Below are 19,163 nucleotides of genomic sequence, written 5' to 3'. Positions count from 1 at the left end.
GAAGTCTCCCAAGTCGCCGTCCTCACAGCATCGATCCTCACCAACGCAAGTTCTGGAAGAAGTGGCCTCAAAAATCCAAATGCAAAGACCACGGACCCTCTCTAGTCTAGTATATTTATAATAAAAATTACAAAATAATAGCAACATAAAATGTTCTAAATTTCCGTTGAGCCGCTGAGCAGAGCGAGCAGGAAAGGATGTAGCATCGCTACATTTGGAAAATCTCCGCTCAGAAAAATCACAAAAATAAAAAGACGGAAGAAGGAAACTCAAGTTTACAAATATTTCTTTCGAAGCCGCTCTTCCTTGATATCTCTAGCAGAGCCACCGCAGCATTGTCATTGTTCATTGTGGCCTTATCCTTGTCCAAGGCACTTGGACTTACGCCCAGAACTGCTGTCCTCACGGAAAACTTTTAAACCAGGCGAAGGCTGTGGTCAGGTGACTCTCGACCATGTTCAGCAAGGCCCTCTCATCAAAATTCGATCACTCGAATACAGGCTGTAAACGGCAGCCATTTTCTTTTAGGCCAAAACGAACCATCTTAATCGAAAGAAATACAAACAACGTTACTACATCATCGCAATGATTAAACAGTGTTAATTCCCACTAATACCCTTATATGTATGTAATTAACTAGCCATCTGCAACATATTTAAGCATTAGTACACGTTATTTCAAAAGCGTTTTGTGCTTTAAAACAAACAACACTTAGCAACATTCATTTAATAAAACCTGCACATTATTATTAAGCAACATGTATGCATTCCCACGTGTAATTTCTCTTGTTAATCAGGTTGGTTAATTAGAATTTTCACACAAAACAAATAATTAATAATTATGGATTAATATTTTTAGTCAACACATATAGACAAAACTGGAGCTTAAAAACCCGATAAATTTTCAACAGAAAACTCTGCTCCAGCACCGGTACTGAGGACTGCTGCCAGTACCAGGCCAGTTAGTAGTGTGTATCGACACCTGGTATGATGCTCTTAGGACCAAGGCTCGGTCAATAAATACATGAAGCCGTTTGCACCTGTGTCGTCTGGCAGGATTAGGGTGGAGCGGAACTCCACGGATTTTCTACAGAGTTTTTATGCAACACTACAGAATTCCGCGTAGTGCAACTCTGCGAACTTTGCTCACCCCTAAGGTTTACCCAAGTGACAGTACATATGCCATCATTCTTCGATGTTAAGGCCTGCTGACTTCTTAACTGTATAGACAAAAGATGGTGACAGCGGTCAAACAATACTGCTTGCACATCACAGATTTCAGGAGAAATGTAAATATACAACCATTCAAACTGTGCAGCGTGTGCTCAAGTGGACAAACACGCACTATGTCACCAATCTAGTGTTTCAAAAAATATCAGAAAGAAAAACTTTCAAATATTTCTTAAATGATAAACAATTCCAGGGCACCACAATATTACAATAAGGAGGTCCATCGATCCGACAGGTCCAATGGTCATTATACAGAAGAATGATATTCAGTAAGAAAGAGTCCAAAGTCTGAAGAGACTGTGTAGATCTATACGTCCAAGAAGTTTATTGATTTCTTTGAACATTCACTTTAATTGAGATCCAAGACAGACACGTGTTTTGTCGTATTGCAGTCTTTTTCAAGGCTCGAAAAACATTTCTTTCGAAGACCAGTACGTTCCAGAATGGATCTAACGCACAAGAAGGTGTTAATTCATATGTACCACAGAGCCCAGAGGACAAGAATAGGATAAAGTTGAACCATTTTAAGTCACAAAATCTGAGGTCAATAAATCGAGTAGTTTAGAACGTAGTAGCGGCAATGGCTATGGTAAGTCGGTGATTCCCAAAACTCTGGAATTGTTTATGACTTCTTAAATGTGACAAGCAGTGCGCTCTATCATTCAGCCATTTGCAGCTTGGACATTCCTTAAGCACAGCAGAACCGATTTGCTTACACATTTATTGTTACAGAGGCTACCATGGTCCATGTATTCTAAACTGAAAGAGCCCATGCTTTATACCTGCTCAAATATCTTCGAGGGGCAGTCAGGGCAGTTGCAGTTATCCCTGTCTCATAGAGCACTAACCTGAACTTGTGATGCAGGGAGATTGGATGTTTGTAAATCTCTCTTGGTCTCTAATGTTGAGGTTCTGATAAGAAAATGCCTGTAAAATGGTGTAATTTTGAATGGAAGTGCACAGGGTCCCTGCAAACCAGGTGCCCTGTGCTAGAAGCTTTTTCCCTAAACTGTACCTTTTCTTTCCCATTTGGCGCAACTTCAGTACCCCTTGTAAGTCCCTAGTACATGGTACCCCTAGTACCTAGGGCATTGGTGCTGAGAGGGACCCCAAGGGTTGCAGCATGAATTGTGCCACCCCTGTGTCCCCTCACTAAGGCCATGCACCCTGCCATCGCAGACTGTGCGCCTTGGTACAGACAAAACCGAAGAGTCGACATGGCACACTTCCCTGTGTGTCATTCCCACAAACACTGCATGAGATACAGGTAAGTCACCCCTCTGGTAGGCCTTATAGCCCTAAGGCAGGGTGCACTATATCTCCTGTGAGGACATATCGGCATGAGCAGATATGCTCCTGCATTATCCATGTTGATTTTTGGATATTGTGAGTAAACAGGGAGGCCATGAAGAGTACATAGGTTGGGCATTTGTCATTATGAGTTCCCCAGCTCCGTAATGGCTTCATTGTACTATGGGATGTTTGTTACCAAACATCTCATCTTTAATAAACATACACTGATTCCAGTGTCACAATTATTAATAACTGCACACAGAGGACCCCTTAGAGAGGTCCCCTGAAATCTACGGACTGGTCTAAGCCAGCCTGGCACCCCCAAAGTTCTGACCTCATGGGGTGAGCACCAGCATGCTCAGAGGTCGAGAACAAAGCCTGTCCTGGGCTGAGGGATTCACATCTTCCCCCAGTCAGTAACAGCCATCTGTGGCGGGAAGCTTCAAAGGCCTTGCCTCCTTTGAAACGCGACCCCCAGCCTCTCCTGATAGAAAGAGTAGGCCCCCTCCTGTCCTCCCTCCCTTTTGGCGGGAAGATAGGTGGGAAAACTTAGAAAGAATGGGAAGGTCACCCCCCCTGCCAACTCCACCCCTCAGGTGCTGGAGGCGAGGTGAAGCACATTTTTCAGTGCCCACCATCTTGAAGATGGTGGGACTCCTCCAATCAGGGCTAGTGTTATGCCCCCCTCCCACAGGAGACACAAGGAGAAGACGAATGAAGAAACACGGTTGGACCGAGAACTGTAGAGCTCATGGTGGAGTATGGGCGCAAACCCCTGCCTGCCACCATATAACTCGAAAATTACCATCCTCAAGCTCATCTCATTGCTGTGTAGCCTCCACAAACCCTGGAGGGTCACCACCACTTTGCAAATCGCCAAAGAACTCCCTCGAGGTAGAGGTACTATCTCCCTGCTGCCGCAGGTCTCCAAAACAGCAAAGTCCAGTCCAGTGTCATCCAGCTCCCCAGCCCAACCGAAGTGTCCGAGTGCCATCCAAAGGTACACTTGCTCTGGAGGGTCACCTCGGCTTCTGCACCAAGTCTTGAGGCACTAGGACCCACCGAAGTTGCAAGGCACAAACACCCAGGGTTCCGGATCCCTTGCTGCAAAAACTGACAAGGCCGAGTGCAGGTGGACTCCAACTTTACAGCTAGCCAGCACTTGAGAAGGAACTTCAGGACTCTGGCGACGCACCTCAGCAGTGGCCCAGTCAACTCCTGACGACGAGTTGCTTCTTTGCGCGCCGTTGCCCAACACCACATCTCCACGGCACCCAGCCAGCCCAGTTGGGGCATTTTCAATTCAGCTGTGCTTCCACTGCCCCAAAGCCCTTGCGACCCCTACTCTCTCTTGAGAGCTTTCAAACTTGCCTCCAAGTCCCCTTTTGCTGTGCTTTTACTGGTGGCCCCTTGTATTTGCAGCACACCAGCTACAGAGACTCCTTTTGCCTTGTTTCCCTAACAATCAGGGAAGCTCCTGAGAACTTGGCTTTGGCACTTTGGACCTTTGCCCAGAACCTTCTGATTTCTAAAAGAGTAACCACAATAAAAACTGTTTAGCATTGCTTTTCCCTTTACCTTTTTCCTTCCATAGGAAATATATTGTGCGTAACTGCGCACAAATGTGATTATTGAATTTTCTTGTAATTTATCATATTGCGAAAACTATTTACCTTGTTCCAAAGTTCTAGGTCAAAATATTTATGTTAAAAAAATTGTATTTTTCAAATTTGGTCTTGACTTCATTCCTTGAGTGTGTGTAATAATTTATTGTCTTGGTGTGTACAACAAATGCTTAGCACTACCACTGATAAGCCTAACTGCTCGCCCACACTACCACAAAAAAGAGTGTTATTATGTGTTATTATTATCTACTTTTGCCTCTGTGAAACAATAAGGGTCTCTTCAACCTCTCTGCACAGTGTACCCCATTGTGGTGCACTATATAGAGAGGTGGGTTTCCTTCAACATCCGTAAGTGCTTTATTAAAAGGGAGCAAGGGTTCGGAAGAGGAAACTCCCGGTTGTAGCGCTTCTGTCAAGATGTTAGTCTTGACTGCCACAAAGGGCAACTCGAGATCCACGACATCAGCTTCCCTCTTCACCACCATAGAATACGATGTTCCCTCCTCCATAGCCATGATAGGGGGAGACAGCATACCAGTACCTGGGGCTGTTTTGAGACCATTGGCACACCGAGTTCCTAACACCACTCCATTTCCCGGCCTACTATCTGGTATTCTAAAGGGTGCAGTGACCCCTACCATTCTTCCCCAAAGCCTAGTGTTTCAGAATAAGGCTCAGGCTCCAGCCTAGGACCCCTGGGTCCTGTCGGCACCAGAATCTGCATCAATTTGATTACTCTTTCTCTGTTATATGTTCTTTATATTTGACCCTATAATTGAGTTGTATGGGTAGTACTGGTGTCGATCGAAGCTGTTCCGGCTCCGTGTCAGGTTTGTGGGTGTAAATAGGGCTGGCACTGCCGGTGGGCGCTGGCAGCATCAGCGTTGGGGCCGGAGTTGATGAAGGTCGCTGTGGCATGACCAGCGCCCATCCGGATCCAGGATCGGATCCATGGGGGCCCATCGGAGTCAAGGCCAGAGCTTTTGGTGCAGAACCCGATGGGGTCCCCTCCAAACCCACAGGGCCCAAAGGCACGCCGGAGGGTTGGTCCGCTCAAATACACATCGCATGGCTACGTAAAATTATTTTATTTGAGCGGGGGTCGCTCAGGCTTCCAGAAAAGGTGGCAGGCTCGAACACCAATGGTCCTTTATTGCATCAGCAGACGGATGGTGAGAAGTCAAAGCACACTTCTGCATCTTGTGCTTCTTATGCTTCTTCCCTGAATGTCCCAATGACCTGAAATGGGAGGAAGAAGACTTGAGGCTCCTGGAGCAGTTCCGCAACCTCCCACTCGATTAGGACGGAGACCTCCTGATGAGTCGAGCAACGTGGCTCCACCTCGCAGGTTGCTAGCAGCTTAAGGGACTGCTCCCTCAAAGCCTTCGGTGGCATGGCTCAGTAGTCCGAGCACGACTTGGAGTCATGGTCACGCTCGAGACACCAAAGACACACCTAATGGGGGTCTGTAACCGACATGGCGTGATGGCAGGCGCCACATGGTTCAAAACCTCTCTTCACCTCGACACACTAGGAGGAAACATTTCTCAAAAAAGAATTTGATAAAACGTCTAAAAAAGTCTGTCAAAAAGTGACAGAGGGGTAGTTCTTTCTCTGGATTAGGGCTAACTGGCACAGAAGTAAAAGAACTGACGTCAGTGCACCAAGGTGGTGCTTATATAGGTGAAGCGGACGTCACTTCCAATGCGGACGACGCCAACACCGCCGTGCGGAACTGATCAACCGCACCTACCGCCACGCAGGGGTACCACTCAAGCAAAAATCTTCTGGATTCATTCTGACGCCTGGAAAATTGAAAAATAAGGAATCTGCGGCAAGATGGCTCTTTCAGATATTGAAAGTCCACAACAGCACTACCACTAAATAAATGGATACAAGCTATGGGCTACTATTCTAAGACACAGGAAGCAATTGGTCATCCTGGAGGATGTCCACATAAACTTCTGAGGACAATGGCATGATCACTTCAATATTTCTAATGTATTGTAAATAAATGGCAGCAGATCGAGACAACACAAACAAGTTACTTACCCTCGGTAACCCTTTTTGGTAGATACTCTACCTAATCAGAGATTCCTCACCTTGAGAAAATCCCAAGGTGCTAGACTGGATCTGGAGAATTCTTCAGCAATGCCCCAGCACATCAGTAGGTGGTGCTGTATGGCTCAGTGATGACTCCGTACCACCATGGAAGTGGTGAAATTGAGTTGCATATAAGTGACACACTGAAGTCACCCTCCAGTATCTTTCTCCTCTTGCACTCTTAGACCTGGAGCATAGGCAAAATGTGCATGACAATGTGCCAAACTCTAACTTGGGACTTTTTAAAAATATTACAAAGGCCACTCAATAGAACAGAGAGGCAGGAGGGCAGTGAGTTACCGTAAACAACTTGTTTTTCTGATGGGTACTTCTAACAGCAGGATTCCTCACCTTTAGACTTGATACATTTTGCAGTACCTTCCAGAGCTGGAGGGTGTGGAGAGTGGACCAAAAAGTCCTGCTCATCACAGCGGGCAAAGTGACCTTCCCATCAGACCTGACTGTAAGGTGGTAATGTTTTGTGAATGTGTGCACCAATGCCCATGCCACAGCCTGCCAGATATCTAAGACAGATGCTCCTCTCACCAACGCCATTGTAGCGACCTTGTCTCTCGTGAAATGGGCCAGTAAACCTTCAGGAGGCTGGTTCTTGACCATTGCCTAGCAGATTTTGATGCAGAAGGCTTTCCATCTTGAAAAAGGTCTTCTTAGCACTGCCTTGCCTTTTTTTGCAGTTTGAAGATCCCATTAAGAGGTGATTGTTCTTAATATGCAATTTTACAGTTGATGTAAAAACAAATCGTTTGACTGTTGGAGTCAAGGCAGTGGAGTCTCTTTTCATCCTTTGTGGGATGAGGTGAAGCAGAGAACACTGCCAAAGTGATTAGCTAACATGAAAGGGTGTCAAGACTTCTAAGGGTGTCCAGACTGCCTGCACTTCACTCAGCGTGCTGGCATGAAGGCAATCAGGAATATGGTTTTCAGAGTAAACAGCCTGAAGGAACGGCTATGGATTGGCTCAAAGGCTGTGCACATAAGAAATATCAAGACCACATTAAGGTCCTCCCAAGGCATCACAAAAGGCTTTGGGGGCATCATGTGCATCAAACCTTTTAGAAAATGCATCACAATTGATGATTTAAACACCAGCTGGTCAAATAAACACAAGTAGTCTGAAAAGGCCTACAAATAACCTTTCAGTGCTGGACTAACAAAACAAGAAATAAAAGGAATTTCAAAAGGTGTACCTACTAAGGGGCCTGTGCTTTCAGAATCACACTGAGTGAATAGGCCTGAGGCCCCCATCCTTCTTCCGGACAAGGTAATAGCAAGAGTATCATCTCATCCTTGCTCCGAATCCAATACCTGCTCAATGAGAACTTTGGAGAACGATTGACCTCCTGCATCAAGATTCTGAAGTGTTCTTCCAAAATGTGTAATGAAGTGTGGGGAAGGTAGGGAGGGGTAAAAGCAGAAGGTAGAGCATAATCTTTTATGACGATTTGTTAGATCCATCTGTCCAAAGTGATGGATCTCCAGCCAGGGAGAAAATGTTGCATGCATCCTGCCTCCTCCCGGCCCAGCATGTGTTACTGAGGTCAAAATCAAGCAGCTTGGAAATCCATGCAGCAGAGTAGGATGAGTTGGGAGAATACTGCCTGTGCTGAGCCACATGAATGCTGCTGGTACCACACGCTTGAAAGGAGAGGGCAAGCTGCTGTACAACAGGATGTGAGGGTTGGCATTGTCTAAAAGCTTGGCCCCTTGAGTAGACTCAGAATTTCCTGAACTGGTGGGTAAATTATTTTGCTGAGATGGACAAGCAAAGGGATCATCCTATGGAGAGACTGTCTTTAGATCATCCCAGCACCAAATCAGTCTTCTCCATGGATAACTTGGAGCAATTAATGGGCCTATCAATGAGAGATGCTAGCAAGTTACCAGAAAACCCAGTAGACCTCATCCAGGAATGTAGAACGATGGAGCATATAGCCCTGCCAATTTAGTCAGTCATTTCCAGGATGCCTGGAACACAAGTTTGCAGCATTCTGCCATCAAAAATAGTCTGGGTTAATGGGGCCCTGTGATCCTCTGGGAACATATCACTGGCTGTGTCTCAAAAGGTATCGATGTGTTGGCCTAGCAAGCAAACTATATTGATAGATCTAAGTGCAAGACTAGCCGAAGAGAACACTCTTCCCGAAGGCAACAATTCTTTTTGATTCCCTTTCAAGCGATTGGCCATAAAGTAACCCAGGTTGACCTTACATGTGAGACTTAGATGATCAGACTGTCTGGTGTTGGATGTTTCATTACAAAGTTCGGATAACCAGGGGCAAGGCCATACCAGCGAGCTACGGGTCAACTGACTAGCGAACAGGAACATGGCTTAGCCCATGTAAGCCATGAGGGCATCAGAAAGGGCTTCATTAAATGGCAGCAGTAGCTAAGATAAAGTGAGCCGTGGCAAAAGGATTTAAGTCAGCACATTTGATTCAGTTTCAATCGTGGGCAACTGCAGTTCTAGTGCCTCAGCAGACCTTTGAACCACCACTGCAAATGAGGCGCTTTCCTCAATAAGTGGGCAGTGCAGAGAATCTTGCTCTGTTTTGTGGGCTGCATCTAGCCCACTGCTGTTTGGAAACAATCTGTTTAATTCCCCGTCCTTATCAGTGTAATAATGGACACCTCTTGGACTGGGTTAAAGTCACAGCCAGAGTACATCGGTCATCTGCTGGTAAATGGATCGAGGCAGAGGTCTAGGATCAGGGAGAGGTTGAATTATAACTGGCTGTACTTTTGTGATTTCATACTGCAACATTGTTCAAGATTAAGCCGATGTTGACTCAGGGTATGAGATTGGCATTCGGACCAGATCTATCAGTGCCAGCAGGGTCGGTGCCGGCACCAGTATGGAACAAACCTTCTTCTACCTGGGTGCCAGTGTAGAGGTCTATACCAAAATCAGTATGAGTCTGGTAGTGGGTCCAGAGGGGCCAGACAGCTTTGGGGCAAACCCACCGACAGTATTCAGACTAGAGACCCCTGTGGCTCCTTAGAGGCCAAAGGCAGGCACCAAAAATGTGCAACATTGTCTCTTTGAAGGCCTCTATCCACTGCAGGGTTGACAATGGCAAGGTGAACTTTGGATGTGCCAGGAACAGACGTGGAACATTTGGATTCCAGGGACTAAGAAGGAGTGTGACCTTTATCATGAGGCCTTTTCGCCTTCTTGACTGACTTTGAGTGGCAGGATGGGGAGGAATTCAACTTTGTCTTTTTATGTTTATCTTTGGACTTTGACTTCAACTTACTGGAAGACATCAAGCAGGAAGTGGACTTTTCATGGGAATTGTCCCCAGAACAGGATGGCGACCAGGCACACGCACGGAGGCACATCTGTGACCTGTGCTTCAACCGTGACCTCTTTTTGTGCTCAGCAATGTAGAGTTTTGCCTCCTGGTCTCAGATGGCCTTCGTGAGCATGAGAGCAAACTTGGCACACAGATTACAGTCCTACGCAGAGCCCAAGCACCAGAGGCAGAGCTCATGCAGGTCCGTGAACCTACAGTCATGTTATGGCTCGCATCTTGTTGTTTGTGATGGGGACATCATTTTCTCACACACTGGCAAAGAATTAGGACATCTTTGGACCACAGATAAGGGAGCAGAACTCATGATCCGCATCTAAGGTCATGGAAAGAAAGAGGCTCATGGCAGCCACAGGAGTGTCACTGACAAGGGGCTTCGCACCACCTTCCTCTGCCTTTGAGCATTGCCGAAAGATTCCCTCGCTCCAGTGTGGTATTAATGATAGTCTAAATCTGAGGTGAGAAGAATCCATCAGAGATACAGTTATTTTTTCTCGTGGGTGGCCAATATTCCATCCATCTCCTTGTGCTAAGACAATGTTTGTTCATACTTAAAATCAATAAAATATGATTATAACAAACGCGTCTGGCTGATGGTGGCACACGTGGTAGGCCTCCTGGGAAGCTGCAACCCCATGCTATAATAGCCTTCCTAATGAATCATGTTTTGTTTGCGGTGGAGCAGCAAGAATGCCATGAACTATAATGCAAGCGAGGAAAAATCCCTTGTTGACCCTAGTTAGGAAAGAAAAAGAGAGGAATAACTGGGGTGCCTTCAAACACACACACCTCGGGGCCACAAGTTCACTGGACATGTTGCACTAAAGATAGCACAAGCCTATATAAAATTGACAATGGGCTGTTCAACAGGTCTACCGCATTCTTGTCAATGACCTCTTCTGAGGTCTATTCATGAACAGGAGGAAGGCATTCACATATTTTGTTGATTTAGGAATGGCAAAGAGCAATTACCTGCAGAAAAACTAATTAACGTCAGCGTCGTGCAAAGGTGGATAAGATAGTTTTCTGGGAGATTGTTGAACAGCCTCTGTTTTTTCAACAGGTTTAACCCAATCCTGAGAAAGAAAAAAAACATTATACTTTATACCAACATTCCTTTTAGATGTATCATAATACCAACTTGTTTTCATGGTTCTATCTCCTTGCCTTCAGCTAATTCTTCGCACTGTAAGTGACAGAAATAGTTGGCACTCAATTTATCGATCTTGGAAGGATGGAAAGCAGTATTGGCCTTGCCATGAGTTTTATTCATAACAATCATATCACTCCAGGTGTTAGCTGCGTGCATGAACTTACTTTGCCATTTCCCCAGTATCAGTGGCATGCCAAGCGTGCCAGGAGTCCAATTACAATTCAAGAAATCGGGCATCTTGTTTTGTAGTAAAAAATACAGTTAATTGAAGTCAAGAGGTCCCCTCACCCTGGGCCCCGGTGCCACGGCATCTACTGCTTTAGCGACAGCTACGCTCCTGTATGTTATTATATGGTAATTGTAATATTCACAAATCAGAGCCAGAGGAATTGCTGGAATAAGTATTACTGAGCAAACAGGGCCAGGTGTACAAAGCACGTTCCAGTTGCAAAAGCTCCAATTTCGAGTTTGCGTCTGAAAAAATGAAATGCTTTTCTAAATGTAACTTTTCCTCACTCCTAAAATGGGATGGCAAACCCATACTGATTAAGTATTTGGAGAGGGTGTGTTGCCGTGGTCCCCTCCAAATACTGAATCACTATGCAATTTATCAATGCTTTGTGACCGAAATCCCATTACAAAACGTTGAAAAATCACTGATTCCAAAGATGGGGTGGTATTGCACAGTGAATGTAAAAAATACGTTTGTTGGGGAGTAGGTAGTGGTACAGGGGACCACTGCCAACTCTGAAACAAAAACAAAAAAAAGACAACTTTTCATTTTAATCGCAGTTGCAGACCCGTTTCCCCTGAGAAAAACGGGCTGCATTTTAAAAGAAAGGGTTACGTATTTGAAGCTGATCACAGAAATGATCGCGTGCTGACTTTAGCATGCCACCGTCCTTGTGATGCCGTGCAACTGGAGTGGTAGTAATGGCCACCACTCTGAGTGAGTCTCAATTTGTGATGTACCTCATTAATATTCATTAGGTAGATTGCATTGCGACACACTGCAAATTAGAGTTTTGCAACATGACCTATTAGTACATAGGTCGGTTCTCTAAATTTTTCACCAAACGCAAAAATACTGACTGCAATTTGAAAAAACGATTTTGTGAAAACAAGTAATTAGTACACAAGGCACATCATTCTTAAGCTAACTAATTTATGTTTGCTCCTGTGTCACAGGGACATCACAATTTCTCTTTGCTTTACTTTCTGAGAAAATAAACTCAAAAGAAATGGACTGGTAAATAGGACTATCTAGCGATTTGGAAAAGGACGAGTGCTTCTGACAATCTATTATGCACGGTGAATTTTATGGGGCGGCTCCGTCGCTCCAATGCTTTTTGAGCAGGAAAAATAAAATGATAATAACATAGTTATTATCATTTTACTTTTTGCAGGCTCGGAACTGGGTTAGGGAGGGGCAGGAGGCACAGGGGGAGGAGTGGTTTGCACACTCCAAGTGTGTCTGACTGCTTGGCCAGCCGTCTTGGCGCGGCCAAACTGTAACGCGCACTTTGCATGTTCCCCACCAGGCTGGACCACACAACCTGGTGGGGAGCCTGCCTAGGCCCTCAGTCCCCATCAGAGCGCCGATTCACAGCGCTTAGACTAATCACAACGCTGCTTTGCAGCCGTGGATGGGTGCTCAGATGGGGACTGGGGGCCTGGGCATGGTTAGGGGAGCCAATCACAATGCTGCATTGCAGCGCTGTAATTGGTTGCTTCCTGGTTCTGGGACCTACCAGAGAAGCGGAAGAGAGATGTGGCCGGCGGAAGAGGTAAGTTGTATTTATATTTTTTGTTATTTTAATCTGCAACACCAGCGCTTTTTATGAGCACCAGTTAAGGACACATTCATTTATGGTAGGCACGGGAAGATTAAGGGCCTCATGTAGGAAGCCAAATACCGGTCGGTAACGGCCGATTTTCGGTAATTATACCGTTACCGACCAGTATTTTGGCCATTGGTATGTAGGGGGACAAACTTTGCTTTCGGAATTTACCGAATCGGTAAAATTACCGATTCGGTAATAATACCGAATCGGTAATGTTACCGAATCGGTAACTTTTCCGAATCGGTAATTTTACCGATTCGGTAAATTCCGAAAGCAAAATCGAGATGTAGGGGGAGTGTGTGTGTGTGTGTTTAAGAGTCGGTATTTACCACCAACTTATAGTTGGTGGTAAATAATGAATGTATGTGTAAATGCATTTTTACGCGCGTAGCAGTGTGCAATGTGGCATACATACATGCCCTTAGGGCATGTATGTGTGCCACATGTGCACACATGGCCGAATCAGGGGTGCAACAGGGTGTCAATGTGACACCCTGCCACCCTTGTATGTGTTCCCCCCATTACCGAATCGGTATTTACCGATTCGGTAATGAGGCATACCTTCCCATCAATGGGAAGGTATGCCTCATTACCGAATCGGTAAATACCGATTCGGTAATTACCGACTAGTAACGATTCGGTAAAAAATACCGACTCATTACCTACATACCAGTTACCACTTCTAAAATACCGATTCGGTATCGTTCGGTATTTTAGAAGTGGTAACTGGTATGCTACCTACATGAGGCCCTAAGTGATTTGCCCCAGAATCATAGGATGTTCAGCCGACACTGAGACTCTAACATGGTTCCTCAGCTCCAAGGTTGGCAGCTCTGGCCATTACACCACATCCTCGCCCCACTTTCATGCTTAGTAGTTGGTTCTGTTTTAGGCAGCGCTCACAGGAGAAATCGGCTGGTGCAAGCTGCCTCCTGAGGAGAGCCCCAGCACTTATGTTTTTTTACAAATTAACCACTGGGAGCAACTGTTTACCGCAGTGTTGCGCTCTGCCCTCAGCGCATAATCATGGTCTCTACTTCATCTTTACTCTCTCACTGCTACCAATTCCTGCTCTTGCACTCCATCCCTCTTATAAATATTTTATATAGCCTACGACTTCTGCTATGAAGAATTTTAAAGAGTGCGCGATTCTAGTCATTAAAAAGAACTTCCTGGCGTCACTCCTGAGTCACGCTTCATCTCGTTCATTCATTAATTATCTTTTTTAGGAATAAGAAGTGCACTGTCTCCCGCATGTAATCAAACAAACTATAACTCTTCTCCATCACTGCTTACTTTCTCCACTGTAACAATTTAGAAGACACACACAGCTTGTAATTGAATAGCTACCTGCCAAAAATCTCGCTTTTCATACAACGCGGGGTGTCTTCGAAAAGTGTGCTGAAATCGAGACCACGGGTTCGATCAAATAAGTAGCTGTAAAATCGCATCACACGGTCTTGTAAAGAAGACGGGACCTTTTTATTCATCATGTAGGTCTTCACTGCCTGTCAGAGTAAAACGAAGAAGCTTATTATTAAAAGAAGCATAATCCTTTCTTTGAAAGCCAATACATAACACTTTGACAAGGCCTAGAAAGCACTCAACAGGCTGAAACATGTTGACATCCGCCAAAAGCTAACCCAGCATATAGAAACGGAGACATCATTAAGGACTCTCACAATGGTGGCATTTATTAATCGATGAATCAATGCTCATGCTGTAATGTGTTGATTATATAGGAATGCATTTCATATTTAAGAGGTTTCCATGGAGAGTTGTAAGCAGGATGCAACTGATACATCCTACCCTATGAAGGCTTGATTTAGCCCAGCGAAAGAACACTTTCTTTGTCCTCTTCCTGTGTTTTTGTCAACATCTTTAGCCCCTCTCTTGATCCCATCACAGCTAATCAATTGAGTGTGTGTGGAAGACCATGGTCTGCTGGAAAAGTGATGGAGGCTCAGCTGGTATGGCATTAAGCGCTGAAGACCCACCAACTTAAAAAAAATACAATCACCACATAAAGATGTGGAATCGCCTTGTAGGGACGGAGCGTCGTGCTGGGAACAGTCTAAGAGGCACTTCTGCCCCCTTCACCCACCAAGTTTCCTCTACCCCATAAATAAAAAACTTGCTGCCGCTGATATTCTGTGGTGTTTTCAAGACTCTAAATCGATACAGGATGCTAAGAGTTTCAAAAGACCAGATGGGAACCCACTCAGTGCAGCAGTTTCCAGCTCGCCTCCCCTTTCACCATATGTTATCAACTCTTTATGAGTAGCTGTGTGCAGGGAACTGATATTGTGTGACACATGGTGGTAGCATGTGAGTTGGCAGGTCTGCAACTGGGTTAGGGCCCATCACTACTCCTGCTGCAGGGCCTTGTTCATCGTGAGATCAAACAAGTTCTTCATACCAAAGTTATAGTTCATGAATTTCTCTTGGGCCCTCAACTTCTAGTCTGAGAGTGAACTGAATTGAATTTATTAACTGTTCGATTATTAAAATCATTGCAGTAAAAAGAGCAAAAGTACTGTTAAAAAGAAATTCCCCCCGGCCCACTGCCCCCTCCCCTCCCCTTCGATGTCCTTGACCTTATGATCAACCATTGGCCTTTAGCACATTTATAATTTGTAATTGCTTGTAATTCCATATTAGATAAAACGAATAAATACTGGAACTTTAAAATCTGATTTGGTACATTGGCCTCTGGGTAAGGAGAATGGATCCCCTTAATGTCTGGCTGGGGCCACCCTGCATCCTTCAACGTGTTATATAATGTAGCGTGCCTCAAGAAATTGTCATTTGTCTGTCACAGGAGCGACCTTCCCTTCTGGCGCCCCATTTAAGTTGATCCTGATTAGATGTGTGAATTTCCCCAGTCTTGCTCGGTTCATTGTCTTTGATTCAGTGAAGCATAATGCCGAGGCCTCTCTACATGACTGTACTCCATTAGCAATGAGTATCTAGCAATGAGTATCGGGTGAAGAAGGCGTCGATGTTCATTGTTCAGTTAGGGGCTACAGCACAGGAAGAGCAGCCAGGATGCCTTATAAAAGGAACATAGCCTACACTCGATGTTTCCCCCCTTGCGTGCCCATGCTGAGTTGAAATCAGTCATAAGTAGGGTAATGAGTCTCATGTAGAGAATTTTCCTGCGGACTTGTAACGTCAAAGCCTCACTTAGATAGGGTTGGGCTTCTCCCGGAATATATAATTTGCCAAATGACTCTAAGATCGAGTTTGGGCGGAGGACTTTGATGTTTTGAGCAAAAGATGTTTCACAGACCTGCTTGCTCACTGCTTTCTTCCAGGCGGAGAGGGGAATTTCTGATAGTCGTACGCTTGCTGCTTCAATCCTCAGGGTGTTTATGGCCTGGCCAAGTCTGATATGCTAGGCTGACCCTACCTCCTCAAATACAGCACTCAGGTGGTGTCTGAGTGAGTCCGCTGGAGCCCTCAAGGACCTGAGGTATAGCTTCATCAAATCCCCCTGGCATGTCAAGTCCGCCTTCCCAAGGCCAAGCTCCAGTCTCAATCTTGATATCCTGGCTGACCGCGGAATGGGCAACACTAGATTGTGTGCTTCAGCTTGGGTTGTGTTTAGGAACTTGTATAATGATCCAGGAAAAACCAGATGCCCATAACTGATGGCAGCAGGTAACAATTTTGCTTTTAAAGCGGTTAGTATCGGCTCGGCTGATGGACTTAGCAGACGGTGGCTTAGTGGTCTTAACATGTGGATGACGTTGTTAGCCTTAGACTTCAGATGTTTTTGATGGATATATGAGTTGACCCTTTCGGACAGCCAGACCCCAAGGTAGTTGTAGGCTGTTACTGTGCCAATTTGCAGATCACCCAAAAGCCATTGGACTTGCCTTTTGAGATGATGTCTCCCGAACACCACAACCTTGGTCATCCCATGATTAACCGTCAGGTAGATGACCTTGTTGAAACGATCCAGCGCATGCAGGGCTCTTTGGCGGCCCACTCTAGTGTGATCAATTATTACTGTGTCGTCTGCGTATTGTAGTACCTGCAGCCTCGCACTTCCCAGCCTTGGGGGTAATAGGCTGGCACCTTGCAGAGCGGCCCCCAGATCTGCAGTGTAATGGTTAAACCAGAAGGGCGCCAGCACACAGCCCTGTTTGAGCCCGTTGTTTGTAGGAATTTTGGAGGTCACTGTGTTGGCGCTTGTTTTGACCTGAACCCAGGTGTATTCATATTGCGATATTATTGCATTTAGTAGTTTGGGTGTGTAGGAAATTTGGATCTGCTTTTATGGTTACCCCCATTTTTTGCTTGATGTGATGCTGTTTCTGACTAGTCTGACTGGGATCCTCCCAAACAGGACCCTCTGTGCTTTCTCCCCTAAATTGGTATGGTAAGTACTTGGGTACATCCCAGATTGGACACTGGTGTACCCTTATCAGTTCCTAGTATATGGTACTAAGGTGCCCAGGGCATAGGTACACCAGGGGTCCCCTACGGGCTGAAGCATGTATTATGCCACCCATGGGACCACTCAATTTGTAACTACAGGCCTGCCATTGTAGCCTGTGTAAGCTGGTGCGAGCACCACTTACAAAAGATATAGTTTCCCTATATCTAAGGTCACTGCACTTAAAACCTAACACTCACCACTAAAGCAGGCCTTTTAATCCTGAAGGCAGGGTGCCCAGTTCTCATTGTGAGGGTGCTCCTGCATGAGCAGGACACTCCTACAGCCTACAAAGTCCATTCTCTCAGGTTGTAAGTGAGACAGCCATATAACATATAGAGTGGCACCGCATCATTACGCAACAACCATCTCGAAACTGGCTGTAACGAACCCTAACATATTTGGTATCAAACCTGTTGGAATCATACCCCCACACCGTAAACAATGTGGGAGGTATGGTTCCATGCACTGTAAAGCTCCTTCGAGAGGCCCGAAATGCTCCCGGTACCAGTCTTCCAGACCCTGCAGCACAAGATGCCTGCTGCCGACCAGAGACACGATTCTGCCCTCCTACTGCTGAGCCAAGCTCGAGCAGGGGAAGGCAGAACAATAGATATTCTGTCACAGGGAGGTGTGACCACCTCCTACACAGGGTTTACTGTATTGTGGCCAGGTGGTAGTGCTTGCCAGCGCCACTGAGTCTGCTTGAAGGGCACGTTTGGTGCCCTCCTTGCATAGTCCAGTTCAAACCAGCTCAGCGAGCTGTTGCCTCCCACTCTGCCACGAAACTGGACACAGGACATCAGAGTATCCTCCCCACTGTACGACCCCTACCCTGGGAGGGAACCCCAAATCGTCCCCACCCTTTCCTTAGGGTACTTAAGGGCTTACCTGAGGGTGGGTCCCTAGATTCGTAGAGGGACAAGATTCATTTCAAGACACCACTTCTTCTTCAACCGTCTGGGCACTCTGGACTTCGCTGGACTTCACTGGACTTCACTCTTGGCATCAAGGCTCCAACTGGGAAGACTCGTGCTGATCCTGATCTCGTCACCCTGCTTGTCTGCTGCAAAGTCCATGCCTCTGCACGATACAGGTACCTTCCAAGGCCTGTGGGCATCTAAAACACCTGAAGCAATCGCCCTTGAAGTGAGAGTCACTTCCCTGCATCTGTAGGCACTGCAACTGAGCTGACAGGTCTGCTGATCCTGAGCTCCCACGGACTCCGAAAGTCTCCGCAACACAGGTGGTAGTTCCTCACATGCCACGAGGTCTGCCCTGTCCTCTCATTAAGTTCAAGGTCAGTATCCCTCGTCTGAGCCGCAGGAACGGAACCACTGTGCACTGCGTCGACTTTCAGTTGCAAATGCTTGTTGGCTTCCTTCTACCAAGATCTTCAGGCTCCAAGTAGCCCCAACCTCAAGCACCTCTTGTGACCAAGAGCTTCATCCTCACCACATCACTTGCAACGTGGGCTTGCATCTTTGGTTAGCTGCTCGAGGTCCTCCCACGACTCCAGTGCCGCTGGCCTGTGAGTCCTCTTGAGGGTCATCTTTGAATTATGTGGGCTCCTCTCATTGCTCCGAACCTGCCCTGACTCCCCTGCTTATGGTGAGTCACCTGGACCTTGCTGGTCCGGACACTGCACCTTCTTCGCTTTCCACGTTGTTTGCAGTTGCCAAGGCTTGTAGGTGCTCCCGACGGACACCGACCCCTCAACTCTCAACATCCGATGTGGGACAGCCTGTGAACGGCTCCTGGTCTTCCACAGTGTTGCCTGCTCTGCACAGCTGCAGCTCCAAGGGCACTGTCAGCTCTCCTGCATCACCCAACATCGGTGGGCATTCGTCTTCCGTGTCACCTGGTCACCCTTGAGTGGCATAGACTCTGTCCCCTCTGCTTGCAGGTACTTCTCAACTCAAATCCACCCTTGGGTTCCACCGAACACTTTCACCTTATTCAGCAGTAGCATCTTTCTGAAGTCCTCCATTGGGTTCCACAGCGGTTTCCAACACCACTTCACACCTATGCACCCGGCTTCCCTGGTGTAGGTATCCTGGTTCCTAGGATATCCTCGAGTGGGGTGGCTCTCCAATCTTCTGTCTTCCACAGGGTTTCTTCAGGGTCAACTGGGAAGGGT

At 46.3% G+C, this 19,163-nt stretch overlaps 1 protein-coding gene across 1 annotated transcript in view; it reads right to left on the bottom strand.

The window, feature by feature from the left end:
* The window catches only part of LOC146811318 (cyclic nucleotide-gated channel alpha-2-like), a 151,141-nt gene that overhangs the window by 60,498 nt on the left and 71,480 nt on the right, over positions 1-19,163 (bottom strand). Inside the window, exons 2-3 of the mRNA XM_085618405.1 lie at positions 13,930-14,087; positions 10,555-10,658 (exon numbers count right to left, since the gene is read on the bottom strand). Coding sequence (XP_085474531.1) covers positions 10,555-10,658; positions 13,930-14,087 — 262 coding nt within the window. The remainder of the gene's footprint in view (positions 1-10,554; positions 10,659-13,929; positions 14,088-19,163) is intronic.

This window comes from Triturus cristatus, chromosome 7 (genome assembly GCF_964204655.1).
Source record: "Triturus cristatus chromosome 7, aTriCri1.1, whole genome shotgun sequence".
NCBI classification, from domain to species: domain Eukaryota; kingdom Metazoa; phylum Chordata; class Amphibia; order Caudata; family Salamandridae; genus Triturus; species Triturus cristatus.
This window is presented reverse-complemented; position numbering and strand designations above follow the sequence as displayed.